The sequence below is a fragment of the Myxine glutinosa genome, chromosome 1, assembly GCF_964187855.1.
Source record: "Myxine glutinosa chromosome 1, kmMyxGlut1.1, whole genome shotgun sequence".
NCBI classification, from domain to species: Eukaryota; Metazoa; Chordata; class Myxini; order Myxiniformes; family Myxinidae; genus Myxine; species Myxine glutinosa.
Window position 1 is genome coordinate 376,993,965 of NC_136261.1, and position 27,934 is coordinate 377,021,898.

Consider the following 27,934-nt stretch of genomic DNA (forward strand, 5'->3'; position numbering starts at 1 on the left):
GGGCTGGAGGTGACAACTCTGACTCCTCACACTCTGGTTTACAGAATGGGCGACAGGGAGATCCGAAGACCATGGCACGTCGAGGTTCACGTGCCCGCCCTGGTTGGTCTTCAGGGTGCTGGTTGGTATCGCGAGCATGGCGTGCCGATTCTTATTCGCTTTCCTCTCCAGAGCTCACTCTCTCCTCCTCAACTGAACTCTTACGCACTTCCACTCTGCTGCTTCTCCTCCACTGGGCTCAACTCCACTCTCGGTGGACTGCTCTTCCTCCAATGAGCTCTGAACTCAACTGGTGGACTGCTCTTCCTCCACTGAACTTTCAACAACAACCACCGGTGGACCTCTTACGCACTTCTCTCTCCGACGCATCTGCCACGAAAAGGCTTCACGCGCGCTTTTATATCGACTGGGGCGATCAAGCCGCCGGCCTCCAGGACACGCCTACCGGGCCGCTCACTGCAGTGCCGGTTGGCTGGCACGGGCTCTTTTTCTCGACCCCTGATGACGATGGGCGACCACGCCCTTCTTCTCCGAGTTTACCTCGTGGCTAATGGAGTCTTGCGGCGAAAACCGCAACCCCAAAGCAGCGGCGGTGAATGCAGTTGGCAATAGCTGACAAAAGGGGAATTGGAAGGGAATCTACTTCATTTGAATTTGGTGCAATGCAGTGTTAACTAATGGGAACAGAGCCTTAACCTACATAGAATAAGGAGATAACAGTATAGAAGGATATATGATTGGCTACGTGATTGTATATGGAATAACTACGGGAACGACCTTTGACCTTTATACACAACAAATGGAGGAAGGAGGGTGATATTTTACAACAATTAAACACAATTCTCATATCCATAACAATACTTTATCTCTAAAATAAAACAAGTATTACACTCATATTTCACTTTATCTCTTCATAACAAACACAATAATTATACAGCCGATATACTTCATCTCTAAAACAAAACAAGATTTACACTCATATTTTACTTTATCTCTTCATAATAAACACAAGAATTATATTGCCGATATGCTTTATCTCTAAAATAAAACAAGTATTCCACTCATATTTTACTTTAGCTCTTCATAATAAACACAATTATTATATAGCCGAGATACTTTATCTCTAAAATAAAACAAGAATTACACTCCTATTTCACTTTATCTCTTCATAATAAACACAAGAATTGTATCACCCATATACTTTATCACTAAAATAAAACAAGATATTACACTCCTATTTCACTTTATCTCTTCATAATAAACACAAGAATTGTATCACCCATATACTTTATCTCTAAAATAAAACAAGAATTACACTCATATTTTACTTTATCTCTTCATAATAAACACAAGAATGATATTGCCGATATGCTTTATCTCTAAAATAAAACAATATTACACTCATATTTTACTCTATCTCTTCATAATAAACACAATAATTATATCGCCAATATACTTTATTTCTAAAATAAAACAAGAATTACACTAATATTTTACTTTATCTCTTCATAATAAACACAAGAATTATATCGCCAATATACTTTATTTCTAAAATAAAACAAGAATTACACTCATATTTTAATTTATCTCTTCATAATAAACACAAGAATTATATCACCGATATACTTGATCTCTAAAATATACCAAGTATTACACTCATATTTTACTTTATCTCTTCATAATAAAAACAAGAATTATATCTATCGCCAATATACTTTATTTCTAAAATAAAACAAGAATTACACTCATATTTTACTTTATCTCTTCATAATAAACACAAGAATTATATCGCCAATATACTTTATTTCTAAAATAAAACAAGAATTACACTCATATTTTAATTTATCTCTTCATAATAAACACAAGAATTATATCACCGATATTCTTTATCTCTAAAATATACCAAGTATTACACTCATATTTTACTTTATCTCTTCATAATAAACACAATAATTATATAGCCGATATACTTTATCTCGAAAATAAAACAAGAATTACCCTCATATTTTACTTTATGTCTTCATAATAAACACAATTATTATATAGCCGAGATACTTTATGTCTAAAATAAAACAAGAATTACACTCCTATTTCACTTTATCTCTTCATAATAAACACAATAATTATATCACCCATATACTTTATCACTAAAATAAAACAAGAATTACACTCCTATTTCACTTTATCTCTTCATAATAAACACAATAATTATATCACCCATATACTTTATCACTAAAATAAAACAAGAATTACACTCCTATTTCACTTTATCTCTTCATAATAAACACAAGAATTGTATCACCCATATACTTTATCTCTAAAATAAAACAAGAATTAGACTCATATTTTACTTTATCTCTTCATAATAAACACAAGAATTATATTGCCGAAATGCTCTATCTCTAAAATAAAACAAGAATTACACTCCTATTTCACTTTATCTCTTCATAATAAACACAAGAATTGTATCACCCATATACATTATCACTAAAATAAAACAAGAATTACACTCCTATTTCACTTTATCTCTTCATAATAAACACAAGAATTGTATCACCCATATACTTTATCTCTAAAATAAAACAAGAATTACACTCATATTTTACTTTATCTCTTCATAATAAACACAAGAATGATATTGCCGATATGCTTTATCTCTAAAATAAAACAATATTACACTCATATTTTACTCTATCTCTTCATAATAAACACAATAATTATATCGCCAATATACTTTATTTCTAAAATAAAACAAGAATTACACTAATATTTTACTTTATCTCTTCATAATAAACACAAGAATTATATCGCCAATATACTTTATTTCTAAAATAAAACAAGAATTACACTCATATTTTAATTTATCTCTTCATAATAAACACAAGAATTATATCACCGATATACTTGATCTCTAAAATATACCAAGTATTACACTCATATTTTACTTTATCTCTTCATAATAAAAACAAGAATTATATCTATCGCCAATATACTTTATTTCTAAAATAAAACAAGAATTACACTCATATTTTACTTTATCTCTTCATAATAAACACAAGAATTATATCGCCAATATACTTTATTTCTAAAATAAAACAAGAATTACACTCATATTTTAATTTATCCCTTCATAATAAACACAAGAATTATATCACCGATATTCTTTATCTCTAAAATATACCAAGTATTACACTCATATTTTACTTTATCTCTTCATAATAAACACAATAATTATATAGCCGATATACTTTATCTCGAAAATAAAACAAGAATTACCCTCATATTTTACTTTATGTCTTCATAATAAACACAATTATTATATAGCCGAGATACTTTATCTCTAAAATAAAACAAGAATTACACTCCTATTTCACTTTATCTCTTCATAATAAACACAATAATTATATCACCCATATACTTTATCACTAAAATAAAACAAGAATTACACTCCTATTTCACTTTATCTCTTCATAATAAACACAATAATTATATCACCCATATACTTTATCACTAAAATAAAACAAGAATTACACTCCTATTTCACTTTATCTCTTCATAATAAACACAAGAATTGTATCACCCATATACTTTATCTCTAAAATAAAACAAGAATTAGACTCATATTTTACTTTATCTCTTCATAATAAACACAAGAATTATATTGCCGAAATGCTCTATCTCTAAAATAAAACAAGAATTACACTCCTATTTCACTTTATCTCTTCATAATAAACACAAGAATTGTATCACCCATATACATTATCACTAAAATAAAACAAGAATTACACTCCTATTTCACTTTATCTCTTCATAATAAACACAAGAATTGTATCACCCATATACTTTATCTCTAAAATAAAACAAGAATTACACTCATATTTTACTTTATCTCTTCATAATAAACACAAGAATTATATTGCCAATATGCTTTATCTCTAAAATAAAACAAGTATTACACTCATATTTTACTTTATCTCTTCATAATAAACACAATAATTATATCACCAATATACTTTATTTCTAAAATAAAACAAGAATTACACTAATATTTTACTTTATCTCTTCATAATAAACACAAGAATTATATCGCCAATATACTTTATTTCTAAAATAAAACAAGAATTACACTCATATTTTAATTTATCTCTTCATAATAAACACAAGAATTATATCACCGATATACTTGATCTCTAAAATATACCAAGTATTACACTCATATTTTACTTTATCTCTTCATAATAAACACAAGAATTATATCGCCAATATACTTTATTTCTAAAATAAAACAAGAATTACACTCATATTTTACTTTATCTCTTCATAATAAACACAAGAATTATATCGCCAATATACTTTATTTCTAAAATAAAACAAGAATTACACTCATATTTTAATTTATCTCTTCATAATAAACACAAGAATTATATCACCGATATACTTTATCTCTAAAATATACCAAGTATTACACTCATATTTTACTTTATCTCTTCATAATAAACACAATTATTATATAGCCGAGATACTTTATCTCTAAAATAAAACAAGAATTACACTCCTATTTCACTTTATCTCTTCATAATAAACACAAGAATTGTATCACCCATATACTTTATCACTAAAATAAAACAAGAATTTCACTCCTATTTCACTTTATCTCTTCATAATAAACACAAGAATTGTATCACCCATATACTTTATCACTAAAATAAAACAAGAATTACACTCCTATTTCACTTTATCTCTTCATAATAAACACAATAATTATATCACCCATATACTTTATCACTAAAATAAAACAAGAATTACACTCCTATTTCACTTTATCTCTTCATAATAAACACAAGAATTGTATCACCCATATACTTTATCTCTAAAATAAAACAAGAATTAGACTCATATTTTACTTTATCTCTTCATAATAAACACAAGAATTATATTGCCGAAATGCTCTATCTCTAAAATAAAACAAGAATTACACTCCTATTTCACTTTATCTCTTCATAATAAACACAAGAATTGTATCACCCATATACATTATCACTAAAATAAAACAAGAATTACACTCCTATTTCACTTTATCTCTTCATAATAAACACAAGAATTGTATCACCCATATACTTTATCTCTAAAATAAAACAAGAATTACACTCATATTTTACTTTATCTCTTCATAATAAACACAAGAATTATATTGCCAATATGCTTTATCTCTAAAATAAAACAAGTATTACACTCATATTTTACTTTATCTCTTCATAATAAACACAATAATTATATCACCAATATACTTTATTTCTAAAATAAAACAAGAATTACACTAATATTTTACTTTATCTCTTCATAATAAACACAAGAATTATATCGCCAATATACTTTATTTCTAAAATAAAACAAGAATTACACTCATATTTTAATTTATCTCTTCATAATAAACACAAGAATTATATCACCGATATACTTGATCTCTAAAATATACCAAGTATTACACTCATATTTTACTTTATCTCTTCATAATAAACACAAGAATTATATCGCCAATATACTTTATTTCTAAAATAAAACAAGAATTACACTCATATTTTACTTTATCTCTTCATAATAAACACAAGAATTATATCGCCAATATACTTTATTTCTAAAATAAAACAAGAATTACACTCATATTTTAATTTATCTCTTCATAATAAACACAAGAATTATATCACCGATATACTTTATCTCTAAAATATACCAAGTATTACACTCATATTTTACTTTATCTCTTCATAATAAACACAATTATTATATAGCCGAGATACTTTATCTCTAAAATAAAACAAGAATTACACTCCTATTTCACTTTATCTCTTCATAATAAACACAAGAATTGTATCACCCATATACTTTATCACTAAAATAAAACAAGAATTTCACTCCTATTTCACTTTATCTCTTCATAATAAACACAAGAATTGTATCACCCATATACTTTATCTCTAAAATAAAACAAGAATTACACTCCTATTTCACTTTATCTCTTCATAATAAACACAAGAATTGTATCACCCATATACTTTATCTCTAAAATAAAACAAGAATTACACTCATATTTTACTTTATCTCTTCATAATAAACACAATAATTATATCACCAATATACTTTATTTCTAAAATAAAACAAGAATTACACTAATATTTTACTTTATCTCTTCATAATAAACACAAGAATTATATCGCCAATATACTTTATTTCTAAAATAAAACAAGAATTACACTCATATTTTAATTTATCTCTTCATAATAAACACAAGAATTATATCACCGATATACTTGATCTCTAAAATATACCAAGTATTACACTCATATTTTACTTTATCTCTTCATAATAAACACAAGAATTATATCGCCAATATACTTTATTTCTAAAATAAAACAAGAATTACACTCATATTTTACTTTATCTCTTCATAATAAACACAAGAATTATATCGCCAATATACTTTATTTCTAAAATAAAACAAGAATTACACTCATATTTTAATTTATCTCTTCATAATAAACACAAGAATTATATCACCGATATACTTTATCTCTAAAATATACCAAGTATTACACTCATATTTTACTTTATCTCTTCATAATAAACACAATTATTATATAGCCGAGATACTTTATCTCTAAAATAAAACAAGAATTACACTCCTATTTCACTTTATCTCTTCATAATAAACACAAGAATTGTATCACCCATATACTTTATCACTAAAATAAAACAAGAATTTCACTCCTATTTCACTTTATCTCTTCATAATAAACACAAGAATTGTATCACCCATATACTTTATCTCTAAAATAAAACAAGAATTACACTCATATTTTACTTTATCTCTTCATAATAAACACAAGAATTATATTGCCGATATGCTTTATCTCTAAAATAAAACAATTATTACACTCATATTTTACTTTTTCTCTTCATAATAAACACAAGAATTATATCGCCAATATACTTTATTTCTAAAATAAAACAAGAATTACACGAATATTTTACTTTATCTCTTCATAATAAACACAAGAATTATATCGCCAATATACTTTATTTCTAAAATAAAACAAGAATTACACTCATATTTTACTTTATCTCTTCATAATGTTACGTGGTCCTCCCGGTGACTACCTGGTCTCGGTGACCCCCGGGCCGTTAGAGGAACCCCGCCAGAAAGATATATGATTTATACGCTTTCGTAACGCAATCAATATGAATTCCAGTCAATAAGAAACCCCACACCAAGGATCCGGATTAATCAATAATATTGTTACGGACCGCGGATTGGATGTTATTTACCAAGCGGAGGTAACCGCGGCCGAACAGTTGTTCCCCTTTTCTTCCCGACTCACCCGATTCACCCAGACGTTGGCCAAATCGCGCTATGCCAAATCAATGATAGAAAGGACACGACGACTGGGAAAGATGAAACGACGCAGTACAGTTCTGAAGACCTCCGGAGGAGGGTATAATTACAGTGGTGGAGAAAAGGGGGTAGATTACAAGGCAGAGTGAGGTAAAGACACAGAAGAGATGGGCACTTAAATACAGTCTTATCTTAGCCCAGACAGACCACGGACAAATGGACAAGGTAGACTTACACAGGGCTTGATGGCAGGAATGGACAGGTAGGTCGATGGCACAAGGTGCACCTTGGCTCGGGGACAGGATAAACACAGTCCAAAGATGCAGGGAGGTCTCACAGTGCTCGGAGGGGACGTCTTGCTTTCTCTCAGCTCGGCGCGCATCTGACGTCATCTCTTTCTCTCTGCGCATGCTCAGCGGGGAGTGACACGCCCTCGGCTGGTTGGTTCTGCCCCACTGGGGCCGGTCCGCCGCTTCCATTGGGTGCGGGGGTTACCGGGCTCCGCCCTTGACGAGGAGCCGAAAGGGAGCCCCTGTTTGGTAACCCCGTCGAGCACATGTCCGATGGCGGCTCGTTGGGAAGGCCTGGTGCCCTCCCACCACTCCTACCAACCAAGCCGGAGTGAGGACGCGCACTCCCTGCGCTCGTTGTTGTTGTTGTTGTTGTTGTTGTTGCTGAACTGTGAGGAAGAGCTGCGGGGAGGTATTGGGAGGTCCTAAACTTCCTACCGGTGCCATACAATCACATTCTGGTGCAACGAAGGGTCAGAATTAATGGAAACGAATCCTTAACTGACATAGACTAAGAATAACTAGCAAGATGTCCTATAGTTGTCTTACATGAGATGCGGTGGACCTGGATGCGACATTTAATGGGGGAAATAGGGGGAGGTCGGGTCTACAGAGTGTTGTTTACAGAAAATGGGACTAGGGAATGGGGGATTGGGGAGAGTTGGGAAGTAGTGAGGAAATAGGGGAATATTTACAAGCGGATATGGATGGATGCAAATCCCATATCCGCAACAATATATTCCCAATCAATCAACAACAATCAACAATCAATCAACAATATTACTAAGCTGGCCATCTCATATATTTCCCCCCTTTCCCCACTCACGACACCCTCAATAGTCACTGTCCCTCACAATGTCTCTGGGCCCCTCCAGACCAAGGTGAAGGTCGACTTCTCCGCACACGGGCAGTTGAACGGACCCCTGGCTGACGTGCTCCAAATGTGCACATCACGTACCGGGAACAGCTGCTGCAGCGCACACCTCCACGCAAAGCAAAGCGTGCAAAGCAAAGCGCGGCTCGCAAAGCACGCGAGGCCCAAGGTGCGACCCGTACACGCCCTCGGAGGCATCGAGGCGAACAGTGCCGGACGCTTGGTTCCTTCCAGGAACCCACGGCAACCTGATACGTAACAGGCAATCACCCCGCGCAGGTAACTCCTCTCGCCAGACGGGCTTTGCCAACGCAGCGTTCCAAAGCAGATAAAGATCGACTCGGCTCGCATCGGAGCTGGTCGAGGATCAAGATGGCCGCTTCTCTCTCGACCTTGTCTTTTTCTTCTTCCGGTTCACCATCCCCTTTCCGGTCTCCTGTTATCAGCAGCGCTTCTAACCATTTAACCACAACAACCTTTAATAGAATACACATTAATAGGAAATGACCTGAATAGTAATTCACATAAATCCGGAATCCGTAACAATAATAAACACAAGAATTATATCGCCAATATACTTTATTTCTTAAATAAAACAAGAATTACACTCATATTTTAACTTATCTCTTCATAATAAACACAAGAATTATATCACCGATATACTTTATCTCTAAAATATACCAAGTATTACACTCATATTTTACTTTATCTCTTCATAATAAACACAATAATTATATAGCCGATATACTTTATCTCGAAAATAAATTAAGAATTACCCTCATATTTTACTTTATCTCTTCATAATAAACACAATAATTATATCACCGATATACTTTATCTCTAAAATAAAACAAGAATTGCACTCCTATTTCACTTCATCTCTTCATAATAAACAAAAGAATTGTATCACCCATATGATTTATCACTAAAATAAAACAAGAATTACACTCCTATTTCACTTTATCTCTTCATAATAAACACAACAATTGTATCACCCATATGCTTTATCACTAAAATAAAACAAGAATTACACTCCTATTTCACTTTGTCTCTTCATAATAAACACAATAATTATATCGCCAATATACTTTATCTCTAAAATAAAACAAGAATTAAACTCATATTTTACTTTATCTCTTCATGATAAACACAAGAATTATATCACCGAATATACTTTATCTGTAAAATAAAACAAGAATTGCACTCCTATTTCACTTTATCTCTTCATAATAAACACAAGAATTGTATCACCCATATACTTTATCACGAAAATAAAACAAGAATTACACTCATATTTTACTTAATCTCTTAATAATAAACACAAGAATTATATCACTGACATACTTTATCTCCAAAAATAAAACAAGTATTAGTCATATTTTACTTTATCTATCTATAATTCCAGTAATCTCTGTACGTTTGTACGTTTGTACGTTTGTCTGTTTGTCTGTTTGTCTGTGACCGCTGTTTCTCGACAACTACCGGTCCGATATACTTGAAACTTGCCAGGTATATTGCTGGGGACCCGAGGATGTGCCTTTTCAAGGTTTGAAATTAATCGGACAAGTACTTACCGAGCTATGGCGATTTAGCCGTTCGCCGTTCGCTTTGGCGTTGCGAATGGACCAAACCATTCATGTAAATAGAGGGGGGGGGGGGGGGTTCTGTGGTCGTTCGCTTTGGCTTTGCGAATGGACCAAACCATTCATGTAAATAGAGGGGGGGGTTCTGTGGTCGTTCGCTTTGGCTTTGCGAATGGACCAAACCATTCATGTAAATAGAGGGGGGGGGGGTTCTGTGGTCGTTGCGAATGGACCAAACCATTCACATCGAATCATCGAATCACATCGAATGGACCAAACCGTTCGCTTTGGACCAAACCATTGCATGTAAATAGAGGGGGGGGGGGGGTTCTGTGGTCGTTGCGAATGGACCAAACCATTCATGTAAATAGAGGGGGGGGGGGTTCTGTGGTCGTTACTGCCACGTGGTTTCAAAGTTTTTTTTTGTTGTTGTTGTTTGCACGCATGTTTTTTTGCACCCATGTACGGGCACGCCCTAGGATGTTTACACACACACACCCCTACACAAATTTTTTTTTTTTTTTGGCAAGGAACGGGCACCCACGTACGGGCACGTCCTAGCTTATATATAGTACGGGCATGCCCTAGTCTCTTCATAATAAACACAAGAATTATATCACCAATATACTTTATCTCTAAAATAAAACAAGTATTACAATCATATTTTACTTTATCTCTTCATAATAAACACAATAATTATATAGCCAATATACTTTATCTCTAAAATAAAAGAAGAATTACACTCATATTGTAATTACACTTCATAATAAACAATACTTTATCTCTTCATAATAAACACAATTATTATATGGCCGAGATACTTTATCTCTAAAATAAAACAAGAATTACAATCATATTTTACTTTATCTCTTCATAATAAACCAAGAATTGTATCACCTATATAATTTATCCCTAAAATAAAACAAGAATTACACTCATATTTTACTTTATCTCTTAATAACAAGTGAATCCTCTTGGATTGCGCTGAGGTTCGGGCATGGAATTTCGAGCCTCGATCATGGTTCGAGCCTCGATCTTGTATACAAAAATAATAATAATAATAATAATAAGAACCTTGGGCCGAATCTCGCGCTTCACCAGTGCGCGTGCGCGAATTTACGTCACGTCGGCAGCGAGAAGGGGTTCCCCAACACGAACCAATCAGGAACTGCCACGTCACACTTATATGATCTCAGAATTCCTGTGACAGGAATTCGCGTTACACTGGCTGGAAGTCATTCGCTAGAGGTGCTTCCTCAGCTCTAATAAGAACCTTGGGCTGAATCTCGCGCTTCACCAGTGCGCGTGCGCGAATTTACGTCACGTCGGCAGCGAGAAGGGGTTCCCCAACACGAACCAATCAGGAACTGCCACGTCACACTTATATGATCTCAGAATTCCTGTGACAGGAATTCGCGTTACACTGGCTGGAAGTCATTCGCTAGAGGCGCTTCCTCAGCGCTAATAAACACAAGAATTATATCACTGACATACTTTATCTCCAAAAATAAAACAAGTATTACAGTCATATTTTACTTCATCTCTTCATAATAAACACAATAATTATATCGCCAATATATTTTATCTTTAAAATAAACAAGTATTACACTCATATTTTACTTTATCTCTTTAAAATAAACACATTAGTATATGGACTCGATACTTTATCTCTAAAATAAAACAAGAATTACACTCATATTTTACTTTATCTCTTCATAATAAACACAAGAATTATAATGCCAATATACTTTATCTCTAAAATAAAACAAGAATTACTCATATTTTATTTTATCTCTTCATAATAAATACAAGAATTATATAGCCGATATGCCTTATCTCTAAAATAAAAAAGATTGGAACTAATATTTTACTTTATCTCTTCAAAATAAACACAATAATTATATAGCCGATATACTTTATCTCGAAAATAAAACAGGATTTACACTCATATTTTACTTTATTTCTTCATAATAAACACAATAATTATATCACCCATATACTTTATCTCTAAAATAAAACAAGAATTACACATCCTATTTCACTTTATCTCTTCATAATAAACACAATAATTACATAGCCGATATACTTTATCTCTAAAATAAAACAAAAATTACAATCCTATTTCACTTTTTCTCTTCATAAGAAACACAATAATTATATAGCCTGTATACATTATCTCTAAAATAAAACAAGAATTGCACTAATATTTTACTTTATCTCTTCATAATAAACACAATAATTACATCACCGATATACTTTATCTCTAAAATATAACAAGTATTGGACTCATATTTTACTTTATCTCTTCATAATAAACACAATAATTATATCACCGATATATTTATCTCTAAAATAAAACAAGTATTATACTCATATTTTACTTTATCTCTTCATAATAAACAAAAGAATTATATCGCCAATATACTTCATTTCTAAAATAAAACAAGAATTACACTCATATTTTACTTTTTCTCATCATAATAAACACAAGAATTATATCGCCAATATACTTTATTTCTAAAATAAAACAAGAATGACATTCATATTTTAATTTATCTGTTCATAATAAACACAAGAATTATATCACCGATATACTTTATCTCTAAAATATACCAAGTATTACACTCATATTTTACTTTATCTCTTCATAATAAACACAAGAATTATAATGCCAATATACTTTATCTCTAAAATAAAACAAGAATTACTCACATTTTATTTTATCTCTTCATAATAAATACAAGAAATATATAGCCGATATGCATTATCTCTAAAATAAAAAAAGATTGGAACTAATATTTTACTTTATCTCTTCAAAATAAACACAATAATTATATAGCCGATATACTTTATCTCTAAAATAAAACAAGAATTACACTCATATTTTACTTTATTTCTTCATAATAAACACAATAATTATATCACCCGTATACTTTATCTCTAAAATAAAACAAGAATTACACTCCTATTTCACTTTATCTCTTCATAATAAACACAATAATTACATAGCCGGTATACTTTATCTCTAAAATAAAACAAAAATTACAATCCTATTTCACTTTTTCTCTTCATAAGAAACACAATAATTATATAGCCTGTATACATTATCTCTAAAATAAAACAAGAATTGCACTAATATTTTACTTTATCTCTTCATAATAAACACAATAATTACATCACCGATATACTTTATCTCTAAAATATAACAAGTATTGGACTCATATTTTACTTTATTTCTTCATAATAAACACAATAATTATATCACCCATATACTTTATCTCTAAAATAAAACAAGAATTACACTCATATTTTACTTTATCTCTTCATAATAAACACAATAATTATATCACCCATATAATTTATCTCTAAAATAAAACAAGAATTACACTCCTATTTCACTTTATCTCTTCATAATAAACACAATAATTACATAGCCTATATACTTTATCTCTAAAATAAAACAAAAATTACAATCCTATTTCACTTTTTCTCTTCATAAGAAACACAATAATTATATAGCCTGCATACTTTATCTCTAAAATAAAACAAGAATTGCACTAATATTTTACTTTATCTCTTCATAATAAACACAATAATCACATCACCCATACACTTTATCTCCAAAAAAACAACAAGAATTACACTCCTATTTCACTTTATATCTTCATAATAAACACAATAATTACATAGCCTATATAATTTATCTCTAAAATAAAACAAAAATTACAATCCTATTTCACTTTATCTCTTCATAAGAAACACAATAATGATATAGCCTGTATACTTTATCTCGAAAATAAAACAAGAATTGCACTAATATTTTACTTTATCTCTTCATAATAAACACAATAATTATATCACCGATATACTTTATCTCTAAAATATAACAAGTATTGGACTCATATTTTACTTTATCTCTTCATATTAAACACAATAATTATATCACCGATATATTTATCTCTAAAATAAAACATGTATTACACTCATATTTTACTTTATCTCTTCATAATAAACACAATATTTATATAGCCGATATACTTTATCTCGAAAATTTAACAAGAATTACACACATATTTTACTTTATCTCTTCATAATAAACACAATGATTATATCACCCATATACTTTATCTCTAAAATAAAACAAGAATTGCACTCCTATTTCACTTTATCTCTTCATAATAAACACAAGAATTGTATCACCCATATACTTTATCATGAAAATAAAACAAGAATTACACTCATATTTTACTTAATCTCTTAATAATAAACACAAGAATTATATCACTGACATACTTTATCTCCAAAAATAAAACAAGAATTACACTCATATTTTACTTTATCTCTTCATAATAAACACAAGAATTATATCACCAATATACTTTATCTCTAAAATAAAACAAGTATTACAATCATATTTTACTTTATCTCTTCATGATAAACACAATAATTATATAGCCAATATACTTTATCTCTAAAATAAAAGAAGAATTACACTCATATTGTAATTACACTTCATAATAAACAATTCTTTATCTCTTCATAATAAACACAATTATTATATGGCCGAGATACTTTATCTCTAAAATAAAAGAAGAATTACACTCATATTTTACTTTATCTCTTCATAATAAACCAAGAATTGTATCACCTATATAATTTATCCCTAAAATAAAACAAGAATTTACACTCATATTTTACTTTATCTCTTAATAATAAACACAAGAATTATATCGCTGACATACTTTATCTGCAAAAATAAAACAAGTATTACAGTCATATTTTACTTTATCTCTTCATAATAAACACAATAATTATATCGCCAATATACTTTATCTCTAAAATAAACAAGTATTACACTCATATTTTACTTTATCTCTTCATAATAAACACAATAATTATATCGCCAATATACTTTATCTCTAAAATAAACAAGTATTACACTCATATTTTACTTTATCTCTTTAAAATAAACACACTATTATATGGACTCGATACTTTATCTATAAAATAAAACAAGAATTACACTCATATTTTACTTTATCTCTTCATAATAAACACAATAATTACATCACCCACATCCTTTATCTCTAAAATAAAACAAGTATTACACTCATATTTTACTTTATCTCTTCATAATAAACACAAGAATTATAATATAAGAAACACAAGAATTATATCACCGATATACTTTGTCTCTAAAATAAAAAAAGTTTTGCACTCATATTTTACTTTATCTCTTCATAATAAACACAATAATTATATAGCCGATATACATTATCTCGAAAATAAAACAAGTATTACACTCATATTTTACTTTATCTCTTCATAATAAACACAATAATTATATAGCCGACATACTTTATCTCGAAAATAAAACAAGTATTACACTCATATTTTACTTTATCTCTTCATAATAAACACAAGAATTATATCGCCAATATACTTTATTTCTAAAATAAAACAAGATTTACACTCATATTTTACTTTATCTATTCATAATAAACACAATAATTATATCACCCATATACTTTATCTCTAAAATAAAACAAGAATTACTCTCGTATTTCACTTTGTCTCTTCATAATAAACACAAAAATTATATAGCCTATATACTTTATCTCCAAAATAAAACAAAAATTACAATCCTATTTCACTTTATCTCTTCATAAGAAACACAATAATTAAACAGCCTAGATACTTTATCTCTAAAATAAAACAGAATTACACTAATAATTTACTTTATCTCTTCAATATTACAGAGGAATTACACTAATATTTTACTTTATCTGTTCATAATAAAAACAATAATGATATAGTCTACTTTATCTCTTCAAAGTTAACAGTCATCTACCAACAAGAATTACATACACCACTTCAATCCATTAGCATTGCATTCACGACATTGGGATTAAAGTGTTATGGTTATATTTACTATATTATTATTATTATTATTATTATTATTATTATTATTATTATTATTACTACGAAAATGATACTACGTTCTACAGGCACCATATTTTGTGCAAGTAAACTACAATCTCTTTCAAATTAAACAATAATTTCACTGCCTATTTTCTTAATCTCTCTATAATGGGAAAAAAAATTGCATTTTATTTAATATTAAATTGCAGACCTCTTTACTTTATCTCTTTAAAATGAAACGTGAATTACATTAACAGGAAAATTAAAAGAGCAACTGACATCATTCCAAATGTATTTTACAATTTCCTTGCGTGGATTACTGGTGCAACTGGTAATCCTCAAACCAGCGCCGGATTTATGTTTAACAGGCCCGGGACATTTGAGTAGTGCAGGCCCCCCACCCTTTACCAACCTCAAAACGTATTGGGAAGAAATAAAAAACAAAAAAGAGCTGAACTGCATTACTGTGTATAGCTTATACTGGTTTATTTAGCCACGTGGTTGCATTAAAACCTGGCGCCCATAATATAAATGCCCAATACTAATTTTAATTTCAGAGATATGGAGGTGTGAAGGTTTTCCAAGATGGTGCCCGTACCACGTGACCTGCTATGTGATAATTATCACAAAATTCTACAGGCGGAGGCACTCCCTATGGTGAAAATTTCGTGTTAATTGGACCAAGAATTGCAGAGAAAAAAAATCATTCTGATTGGATCAAGTGTTGTACTTGTTGAATTATGATGTCATAACAAAGGCACCAATGACATCATCATTAACATACTTATTTCCCATTGGGAGTACTTGACAATGAGCCATGTTTCAATTTTTTCCATTGGGCGGCCAACATGGCATCCGTAGGACGTGACCGATGACGTCTTAATTATGAGTTTTAAAAAATTATACAGGCAGAGGGGCCCCTGTGGTAAAATGTTGTGTCAATCGACTAACATTTGCCGAGAAAAGGATTTTTTTTTTAAAGCAGACACGCATGTACGTCACACGTACACAACCAATCGCCTAACCCTGCTTTTCGCTTTCGCAGGGTAAAAAACACAGTTTACATTGCAAAGCACTGGGAAATCGTCTCTCCTTTCATGTTGCATTCCGGTATGTATTCTCAACTGCTAATTGGACGGCGCGTTCTTCATAATCATCAAAATCATAACGAATGTTTTCAAGATATGATTTTAGAGATTCCTGTAATTTAACCATCATTCAGTGTTCGATGTCTTCTGCTTGGACTGGCTTAATAGTTGCATTAAATCTATCCAGCATTGCATCCATTATACTTCACTAGTGCGTGCCCATACGTGCGGGGAGGTAAGTACGTGGACATACGTACGTTGACGTACGTACCAAAAATAAGGCCTCACTGTCCGGAAGTTCACATATCGCAGTTATGATTAATCGCAAATTAGTTTTAATGGCCAATTCTCAATTAGCGCCGGACCAGTGGTTGTCGAGAAACAGCGGTCACAGACATACACACAGACAGACACACAGACACACAGAGGTTGCTTGCATTATAGAGAGAGCGTGTCAGGCGAGCAGCTCGTGCTTCGTCAGATTCCATTGCGCGTGCACGACGCACAGTTTCATTCCTTCGCTGTCGTAAACGACGAATGGATTGGGGCATTGTGTTTAACTACAATCAATCTATAATATAGACTAAGTATATAGACAGTAAGTATAAGATAGATAAGATAGATAAGATAGTATAGATATATAAGATAGTAAGATAGTAGAAAGATACAATCGAGACAGTAAGTCGTCACTATCCCTAAGTCCGGAAGTTAAGTCCTCACTGTCTGGAAGTTCGCATATCGCAGTTACGATTAATCGCAAATTCGTTTTAATGGCCAATTCTTCAATTAGTGCCAACATATTTTGTCATTTTGCAATTTCATTGCAAGGAAAAGCACAAAGAGAAGAGAACAACAAACACACATGCGGTTCCTCCGCGGTAGCTTGACCGTACGTGCAAAAAAAAAATTCAAACTTTCATCGTTCTTTCGGTCTTCACTCTCGTCCTTCGCCGTTCCTTCGCTCTCATCCTTCGCTGTTCCTTCGTTTACGTGCGTGGCCGTATGTGCAAACAAAAAACGTATGTGTTAGCTAAATTTATGTCCATAACTTGGTAACCACTTGTCAGATTAATATCAAACCGTGAAAAGGCACATCCTCAGGTCCCCAGCAATATACCTGGCAAGTATCAAAAGAAGCAGCGGTCACAGACACACACACAGACAGACACACAGACACACACACACACAGATGTATTTCGTTGGCAAGCAAGTTGAGTAGACCTGAATTCCTTAACACTTTCCGAGGCCACACCATTTGACACTTGGAAACAAAAAAGAAGTTGTGCACTTTTTTTGAAGAATTATTTTCGATAGTATTTATCTTCAATAAATAAATAATAATAAAAATTGTCTGCATGAACACACCTTTATGTCGTTAGCACCTCTTCATAAACAACATTGCTGAGGAAATGGCGCTTCTTCTTTGTTTCCTCATCCAGGGCAAGAATGCGGAGGCTGCTGGATTTGGCAACCCTACTGGCCGCCACGTAGAACTGACCATGGCTGAAGAAGTCTCTTGTGCAGAAGATCCCAACATGGTGTAGCGACTGTCCTTGGGATTTATTCACAGTCATGGCAAAGCAGGGTCGTACCGGAAACTGCCAACACCGCAGAGTGAATGGGAACATGTTGTCAGACGGACTCAAGGTTATGCATGGAATGAGCAATGTGCATCCAGAATTGACACCCATCACAGATGTTGCAACCAACAGATTTGGAAGGATCTGATGGATGATGTACCTTGAGCCATTGCAGTGCCCGCCCTGCTGGTCGAAGTTTCGTAGCAGCATGATCACCATATGCACCTTGAGAGTCATCCGATGTGGAGGCATACCATATGGACAGAGGGTGTTCAGGAACTCAGGCGGATACACATGATCACCCTCAGATGCCGCTGTATCGACGCTACAGAAAACATGTTCCTCCCCTGGAAATATGGTCGTCATGTAGTCATTTACCTGATCGACTTCGGAATTGGTCGGACATAGTATAACATGCTCGCATAGCCACTTGGGGTTGGTAATGTTGTTGTGCAAGTCCTCGTACACCCAAGTGACAATATCCTTAAGTTTTTCACCTGGACGAATGTGTGGTTCCCTGAGCTCAATAGCAAATTCACCCTCTTCTGGATTGACAGGAATCTTCCCTTTACCCAGATCCAGCAGGAATTTTGCAAAATCAGATTCGTCCTGTTGTTCTGCAGCACCCTGCATGATCCTCATGTTTACTGTGAGAGGAAGTATCTGCACTTTTCTCCACAGGTATGAGCTCTTGAAGTACCTTCCAACTATGTCAATATGGCTACCGTGTGGCACAACAGTAAGGATCTGCCTCCAGTCACCACTGAAAACCATTGTGATGCCGCCAAATGGTTCCTCTGAGCCCCGAAGCCACTGGAATGTTCGATCTGCTGCCTCCAATGCGCGACGATCCATCATTGAAACCTCTTCCACCACCATTAAATTCGTCATGCGTATGAGTGCTGCAGTGGTGTCATTTTCACTGATGTTGCAAGTGGACTCATCAGTGAGAATGAGAGGACACTTGGTCCTACTATGGAAGGTGGCCCCTTTAGGCAGCAGAGTAGCTGCAATACCACTTGCAGCAGTCGCAAGAGCCACTTTTCCCATTGCTCGCACTTTGTAGAGGATATGAGACAATGTGAATGTTTTCCCAGTCCCACCACTTTCATCAACTGCAATCATGCAGCCATGTGCGTGTTCCACACTCCTCATGACTTTATCGACAACAATGCGCTGCTCGTTATTAAGAAGGCACTCTGTTTGAGCGATGTGAGCCTCAAGTTCTCCTATATTGTGCACTGTTTTGTGCTTGATGACGCGGGGCATCCGTTTCAGCTGCACGATGCCTTATCACGCGCGTAGCGTCGCGTGTCAAGTGAGCAGCTCGTTCTTCATCCGTTTCTTCTGCACGACGCCTTGCCTCACGTTCAGTGTTGTCTGCCAAGCGAGCAGCTCGTTCTTCATCCGTTTCGTCTGCATGACGCCTTGTCACGCGTCCAGTGTTGTCTGCCAAGCAAGCAGCTCGTTCTTCATCGGTTTCAGCTGCACGACGCCTTGTCACGCGCGTACCGTCGCATGTCAGGCGAGCAGCTCATGCTTCGTCAGATTCCATTGCGCGTGCACGACGCGCAGGTTCATTCCTTCGCTGTCGTAAACGACGAATGGATTGGGGCATTGTGTTTAACTACAATCAATCTATAATATAGACTAAGTATATAGACAGTAAGTATAAAATAGATAAGATAGTATAGATATATAAGATAGTAAGATAGTAGTAAGATACAATCGAGACAGTAAGTCGTCACTATCCCTAAGTCCGGAAGTTACGTCCTCACTGTCCGGAAGTTCGCATATCGCAGTTACGATTAATCGCAAATTAGTTTTAATGGCCAATTCTTCAATTTTTCAAACCGTGAGGCAGAAACAACAAACACACGCAGTTCCTTCGCTGTAGCCTGACCGTACGTGCAAAGAAAAATTAAAACTTTCATCGTTCCTTCGGTCTTCGCTCTCATCCTTCGCCGTTCCTTCGCTCTCGTCCTTCGCTGTTCCTTCGTTCACGTACAAAACGTATGTGTTTGCTAAATAAATGGCCATAACTTGGTAACCACTTGTCCGATTAATAGCAAACCTTGAAAAGGCACATCCTCGATTCCTCAGGTCCCCAGCAATATACCTGGCAAGTTTCACTTAGATCGGACCAGTGGTTGTCGAGAAACAGCGGTCACAGACATACACACAGACAGACACACAGACACACAGAGATTGCTTGCATTATAGAGAGATGATTTGGCATACTGTATAAAACAATGCCACGTCGTTTGTGGTTGCTTGATTGCGTCATTTTGACGTGATTATGCCGATCCTAACATAAAAGGTCAAGTGATTCGTGTGGTATGTCACTCATTGCTTGTCCGGTATTACTGTTTGTGTTTTTAATTAAACATTGCGTTGGTTATATTAGACCTTGAATACCTGTCTCCCATCTCTGTTAACTTTGAGACAACAAGAGAATAAATAATACCGGCTTTATAAATAAATAAATGTATCGTATGTTTTTTGTGGCCCCCTCTGGAGTTTGGGCGCTGGACAAATGTCCCGTTGGTCCTCCTCTAAATCCAGCCCTGCCTCAAACCTCAGCCTTTGTCACTGTGAAGGATGAGCACAGAAACAAACTTCTTTCCTTTTCTAATGACTTTATATGGTTGGAGAAATATATCCAAACACCTCACGCTTGACCTTACTATTCGCCATTTCACTGGATCACGAAAACTGATATACTTGCTTTCTGGTCTCAGTCACAGTCTCTCCCCAACATGCGCCATTGCTTATTATACTGCATACTCGCAGATGCATAATGATGTGGAAGAGATTGTTCCAGGATCATGGAAAATAGCAGAGGGTGCAAGACCAACCATAAAGGAGGTAATAGAAGAAAGGGAGACCAACAACCTCTCTGCGATGGGAAAGTGATAGGCCCATAGACTCATCTTCATTGCTGGAGATTCCCATGACCTTGAAGGTCTTGGTCTCTATGGTGTAAAGCTGAGTAAGGTGTGAAGCAGCTGTGCCATTCCAGTGGGGAGAACAGTAAAAGACAAAGGGAGAAATGATAAACTAAAGCATTTTGAATTCATGAGACGAACAATTATGGTACATAGTATAATGGCTGAGAAAGGTGGGCCCATGGGCTTGGGGCATGGAGACCAGCAGGAGTCACAGATATTTCAGAATCCTCTCTGTGATACTGACATTGACTATGCCACCACCAAGCGACAGCAAGGTGCTGAACAAAGAGACACCAGCATCTCCACCTACCCCCCACACTTTCCTCTCCACTAGCACTCCAAACTCAGTCTGGGGACGCAGTCGGGCACCCTTTGATGTCTAGGTTGGACATTTGATGTCTAGTTGGTTGAGCCAAGGCATGGGTGGATCATCGTCTTGAGCTGGAGGCCTATTGTTGTTATTTTTTCCTGTCTTTCCATTCGGTGGTTTGTGTTTGCTGTGGTTTTCGTCCGAGGGGAGGGATGTAACAGGAGCTGTTGTTGAAAAAGTTAAGCGCACAGATGTAGGGAATGTTAGGAGTGTGATTAATCAGATACAGTATATACTTTGCTGATCTACGCCATATTCTATGGTGAATAATAAAGCCACCCATCTCCCAAACTGTGACCAACTACATCTCATTACAGCAAAACATGTTGCGTCATCACTTTTCAATCCCCCAAAAGTATTTTTCAGCAAATCCTACTATATAAAATAAGGCAATCTATCTGTATAAAATCTGTGTATTTATTATAACTAGCAACGGTACCCGCCCTTAGTGGCAGGGCTTCAATTAGGAAGCCCAAATGAAAAGGCAAAATATCAGAAATTGAAGGCTTTTTTTATTTTAAACGATTCATATAAACATCCGTTGAATCATATCACACGCAAATCATCAAAATCTAAACAGTACATGGCGCCCATTTTGAAAAAATATTGAATTCTGCAAAACGGAAGCGGCCGCTACACGTATTTCTCAGTCGCACGTTTATGTGTGAAGAGTGCGCGCCGAATCTGTAACACGGAAGCGGTCGCTACACCTGTTTCTCAGTGGCTTTGCACATGCTGCCGTGTTACTTCCGAGCCGCACGTTTATATAGGAAGAGTTCGTCAGGAGTCGATCTACTCTCTCCTGGTATGTAGAATTTCAACAAAAGCCACATCACTGTTCATATCGGTAAATATTATTCCATCATGTTTGGAAAAACAGGAAAATTGGAAAATTGGAAAACTTGGAAATATTGGAAAAACAATATAGCCTATTTTACTCCAGGGGGTCATAGGATTACCCACCCAAAATATCGTTGCGATCTGTTCAGCCGTTGTTGCGGTACCTTCGAACGGACAGACAGACAGACGGACATTTGGTGAATTATAGTAAGATAATTATAGACCCCCTCACTCTTCCCCCTTCATGCCACTCCTGGATCAGGGAGTGGGTGTTTCGAGCTATATTAAAATGAGTCAATTCTCTGTATGTGTGTACATCTCATCATTCTGGGGGAGATGACTTGTAATTTTTGCCGGTACATGTGGAATAGTGCAAGTGGTTAAACCACTGATCACTGACAAAGTGATTGGGTATTGACACCACATTTCACTCCAGGGGGCAGCAGATGTTATTTTTAGAGAATGAAGAACTAGTCTTCTTCACAAAGGCTCACTTATATCTGTGCCAGTGGACACGTAGAACCATAGATTAAATCAATAGCATGTTGATCGAGTTATTCTAACCGCTTGTGGGAAAGCAAGGTGAAACTGATATTTTGGAAGATAACCCTTCGTCAAGCCACTTTTCCTCCAAAGAAGTGTTAACTCCTGGAACTTCTCAAAGATAACACATTTGGAGGATGTTCACTCAGTTCCATTGTTTCCTTTATTCACTTTTCTTTCTAACTTCCCTCGTGGACCTTCCATTTTTAACATTCGTTTAACCCTCTTTGTATTCACCTGCAGATGCGGTGTCCCCAACTCTAGACACAAACTCTGCAAATCAACAAATTGTGATCTCTTCAAACCATTGGATGGCATCACTGAGCGGGTTCGATCAGCTGTACCCGGAACACCCACACAGATTTACCACCTATAAACAGGTTTTGGCGAAAGAGAGTTTCTTCTCTGGCCGTTACTACTGGGAAGTGGACGTCAGTCGTGCCCACAACTATGAGATTGGCATCGCGTCTGAGTCCATGCAACGGAGAGGGGATGGTTGGGAGTGCTTGTTGGGTTGGAATGTCAACTCATGGTGTGTTGCCAAACATGATGGAGAATACACCGCTCGGCATGATGCGATTGAAACCAAGCTGAACATGCTGGGAGATCCTATGCATCTCGGGCTGTGTCTGGATTGCGACTCTGGGGATGTCGTCTTTTATGCTGTCATTAATAGTTTCTCCTGGCTTATGCACACCTTCAACCTAGATGTAAATGAGCCACTTAAGCCTGCATTGTGTTTTTGTAATATTGGTGATGTTATGCGCTTTTTCTCATTGCAATGTTATGACGATAACCACCCTGGGATGTTACATTTGTGATGATTGTCAGCTGTGAGATGCTAATGCTCAATGTCACTTCTGGAATGAAATCCAAACCTCCAGAACAGGAATATAATATGCTTTCCATATCACTTCCTGTAACTCACAACAGGTCATAGTGCTTATAACCCAATGCTTCGAGCTATCTTTAGACAGTGATATCAAAATGTACATCAGCATTCTTTCTATAAGGGTATTTCACTGTATTGATATCACTGTTTGGCATTTGTTGTTCATTTACAGTTTTTATAGAGGAGAAATGTGAAGTTTTGTGTTCGTGATAGTTATGAGTGCAGGGTTGTGTGATAGAGATTGGTGTGAGCTAGTGTAGAATTGTGTGATAGAGATGGGTATGAGCTGGTGTAGAATTGTGTGATAGAGAGATTGGTATGAGCTGGTGTAGAATTGTGTGATTGAGATTGGTATGCGCTAGTGTAGAATTGTGCGATTGAGATTGGTATGAGCTAGTGTAGAATTGTGCGATTGAGATTGGTATGAGCTGGTGTCGGGTTGTGTGATAGAGAGATTGGTATGAGCTAGTGTAGAATTGTGTGATTGAGATTGGTATGCGCTAGTGTAGAATTGTGTCATTGAGATTGGTATGAGCTAGTGTAGAATTGTGCGATTGAGATTGGTATGAGCTAGTGTCGGGTTGTGTGATAGAGATTGGTATGAGCTAGTGTATAATTGTGTGATAGAGATTGGTATGAGCTTGTGTAGAATTGTTTGATAGAGTTGGGAATGAGCTGGTGTATGGTTATGTGATAGAGATGGGTATGAGCTGGTGTAGGTTTATGTGATCGAGAGTTTGGTATGAATTCCTGTGGGGTAATGTGACAAAGATTGGTATGAGTGAGTGTAGAGTTGTGCAATAGAGATTGGTATGAGCTCCTGTGGGGTCGTGTGACAGAGATTGGTCTGAGTGAGTGTCGAGTTGTGCAATAGAGATTAAAATGAGCTCCTGTGGGGTCATGTGACAGAGATTGGTATGAGTGAGTGTAGAGTTGTGCAATAGAGATTGGTGTGGGCTCCTTTGGGGTCATGTGACAGAGATTGGTATGAGTGAGTGCCGAGTTGTGCAATAGAGATTGGTATGAGCTCCTGTGGGGTAATGTGACAGAGATTGGTATGAGTAAGTGTAGAGTTGTGCAATAGAGATTAGTATAAGCCAGAGGGTTGTGTTATTGGCATGGTATAATTCAATTTTGTTCAATTTCGAGAAGCTCAAAAACAATCTATAAAATACTAAACGATGAATATATTGAAGTCTTTACAAAATGTTTGAGATGTGATATTTAAATGTAACAGGTGTAGAAATGATTTTGATCCATATTTTCAAAGTCTTAAATTAAACTCTTTATTAAAAAAAATATTTATTTTCATTTCTCCTTTTTGATAAAAATTCACTCATGTGTTTTCCAAAGTAATACCCTTTGCATAGTGAGACATACTGGTACAAACCATTTGAGAAAGTTAACTTTTAACAACCTTCACAATCCTAAGTATTGTGCAACTTCTTACATGACAAGAATCAAAAGCGATCCATAAATATGAACGAAAAGCGATGAAATCTAGCACGAAAGCCTTTTACGAATTTAAAAAAAGAGATAACTTGGAAGAAAACAATCATGAGTGAGATGTTTAAATTGTTCTCCTCAAACTTTGGGCCTCACTATTAAGCATTACTTCTGATGGGCAGACCACATTTCATGGTTTCATACAAAGCTCGTCTTAGACTGGTTATCTTCCGATGTCTTCTATAGTGCGTCTTATTTTCTCATATCCTACAAGGCCTTTGTCTGTTGCTTAATCGAACACCCCTCTCCATTAGTGGTTGTTATCCAATTGATAACTCTCATTTCTGGGTGCCATGAAATCCTGAGATCACGAAATAATTGGTATCTCCTACAAAGAAGCAAAAAGCATAGGGCTTCGGGCCCTAAAATGCACTCTATGGGCCTGGGAGGTCCTGCAGCTTTTTGTTTCGAAATAACTTTATTATGAAAACGTTGATCTGCATGACCTTTCCTGGATGCTCCTATAAATTGGTGACACATATTTCTGTGTTGTTTGTGAAAAAAATAATTAGTTCGGTTTCGAGAAAAAAGTTGAATTCATAACACTACCTCTGATTCACACCCTACGGGCCTCCAAGGCCCGGTACATTATAGGCGTTATTTTCGTCTCCCTCATTTGCATGACAATAGTACTCGTTCCTATGAATGTTGTAAACACGCACTCAATCCTGTTCATGAGTCATCTGTGACATCATCTCGTCAGTGCAGCTTCCAGTTATCATGTGCATTGTGAGTTTTTCTTGACTTTGCATTGGTTGTTTTGCCACCTTGACTCTTCGATTCATAGAACTTCAATTCCTTTGAACAAAGGTAAGCTTCATTTTATTTTTATGACTTCTGAGTTTACATGTTTTCTCCTCGTGTATATCACTGTACGTATTTTCTCCTCGTGTATATTACTGTACGTGTTTTCTCCTCATGTACATTACTTTACGTGTTTTTACTTTACATGTACATTGCTTTACGTATACTTTAGAAATTCGAGAATGCAGGCTCATAACATTTTATTTTTCTTTTAGTATTGTACAATGTCGAAACAGAGCCTCAGTGTGGAGCAGGTGCTGGAGCTGTTGGAGGTAGAAGAGATCCCAAACACTGCCGAGGAATCGGAATGTTCTGAACCAGATTCAGACCCAGATTACTAAGACTATCCACATGACCAATGACGTGATCATTTTCTTTTCTCCACCAATTTAGCCGGAGATGACGCTCACCAAATTTCATCTTGATCGGATGAAGCTCTGTACTTGTCGAATTATGACGTCATATTGGAGGCACCTATGACATCATTAACATATTTTATTCCCCATGGAGAGTTCTTTACAATTAGCCAGGTCTCAATTTTTTCGATGCAGTGCTTTCGGAGATATAGAGGTGCAAAGTTTTTCAGTTTTTCCAAGATGGCGCCCGTACCACGTGACATATTACGTCATACTTTTCATTAAAAAAAATTGGACAGGTGGAGATGCACCTGTGGTGAAAATTTCCTGTCAATCAGACCAACAGTTAGAGAAATCATATTTATTCAGTGCGGATGCAGAAAAAGACAGCCAAATGAAAAATCACTCAGAGTGGCACTTGACAAAACAGAACAAAGTAGCATTTATTTTTTTTATATACATAATCGAGGCTCGTGAAAGAGCTAACATTTATCACACAAACAAATCAAACAGAAACACAAACAAAGTATATAAAAAGGGGAGCGGTAGACAAGATGGGGAGAGAAGCATATAAACACAACATTTGTGAGGGACATCGGGAATGTGTGGGAGGGAGAGGGCTTGTATAAAACACAAGTATAAAACACAAGGACAACAAGGACTTCCAGGAAAGAAGTTGGTATTTCAAAAAAGAGGATTTGGGGTGAAATTAGCGGGGGTAGAAATATCAAGGTTTTGGATGGGGGAAGATAAGAGATGGTGGTGAACAGCTGTTTTAAAGACCTGGAGGGAGGAGTGGGATTTAAGGGAGTGGGGGAGTTTGTTCCAGAGGTGGGAGAAAAGAGGAATGAAAGAGTGAAGGTGAGCAGAGAGTGTTGATTTTGGCAGTTTAACCATAAGAGGGTTGCAGGCAGATCTTGTGCGACCTTTAGGAATATTTGGGGG

The 27,934-nt window shown here is 35.0% G+C and overlaps 1 protein-coding gene across 1 annotated transcript in view; it reads left to right on the forward strand.

Annotated features, from left to right (window-relative positions):
- Positions 1–25,614, forward strand: part of LOC137419553 (uncharacterized) — an 86,860-nt gene extending 61,246 nt beyond the window's left edge. The window contains exon 10 of the mRNA XM_068105569.2: positions 23,675–25,614. Within this exon, the coding sequence (XP_067961670.2) occupies positions 23,675–24,252 (578 nt within the window). The 3' untranslated portion in view covers positions 24,253–25,614. The remainder of the gene's footprint in view (positions 1–23,674) is intronic.
- The last annotated feature ends 2,320 nt before the right edge of the window (positions 25,615–27,934 follow it).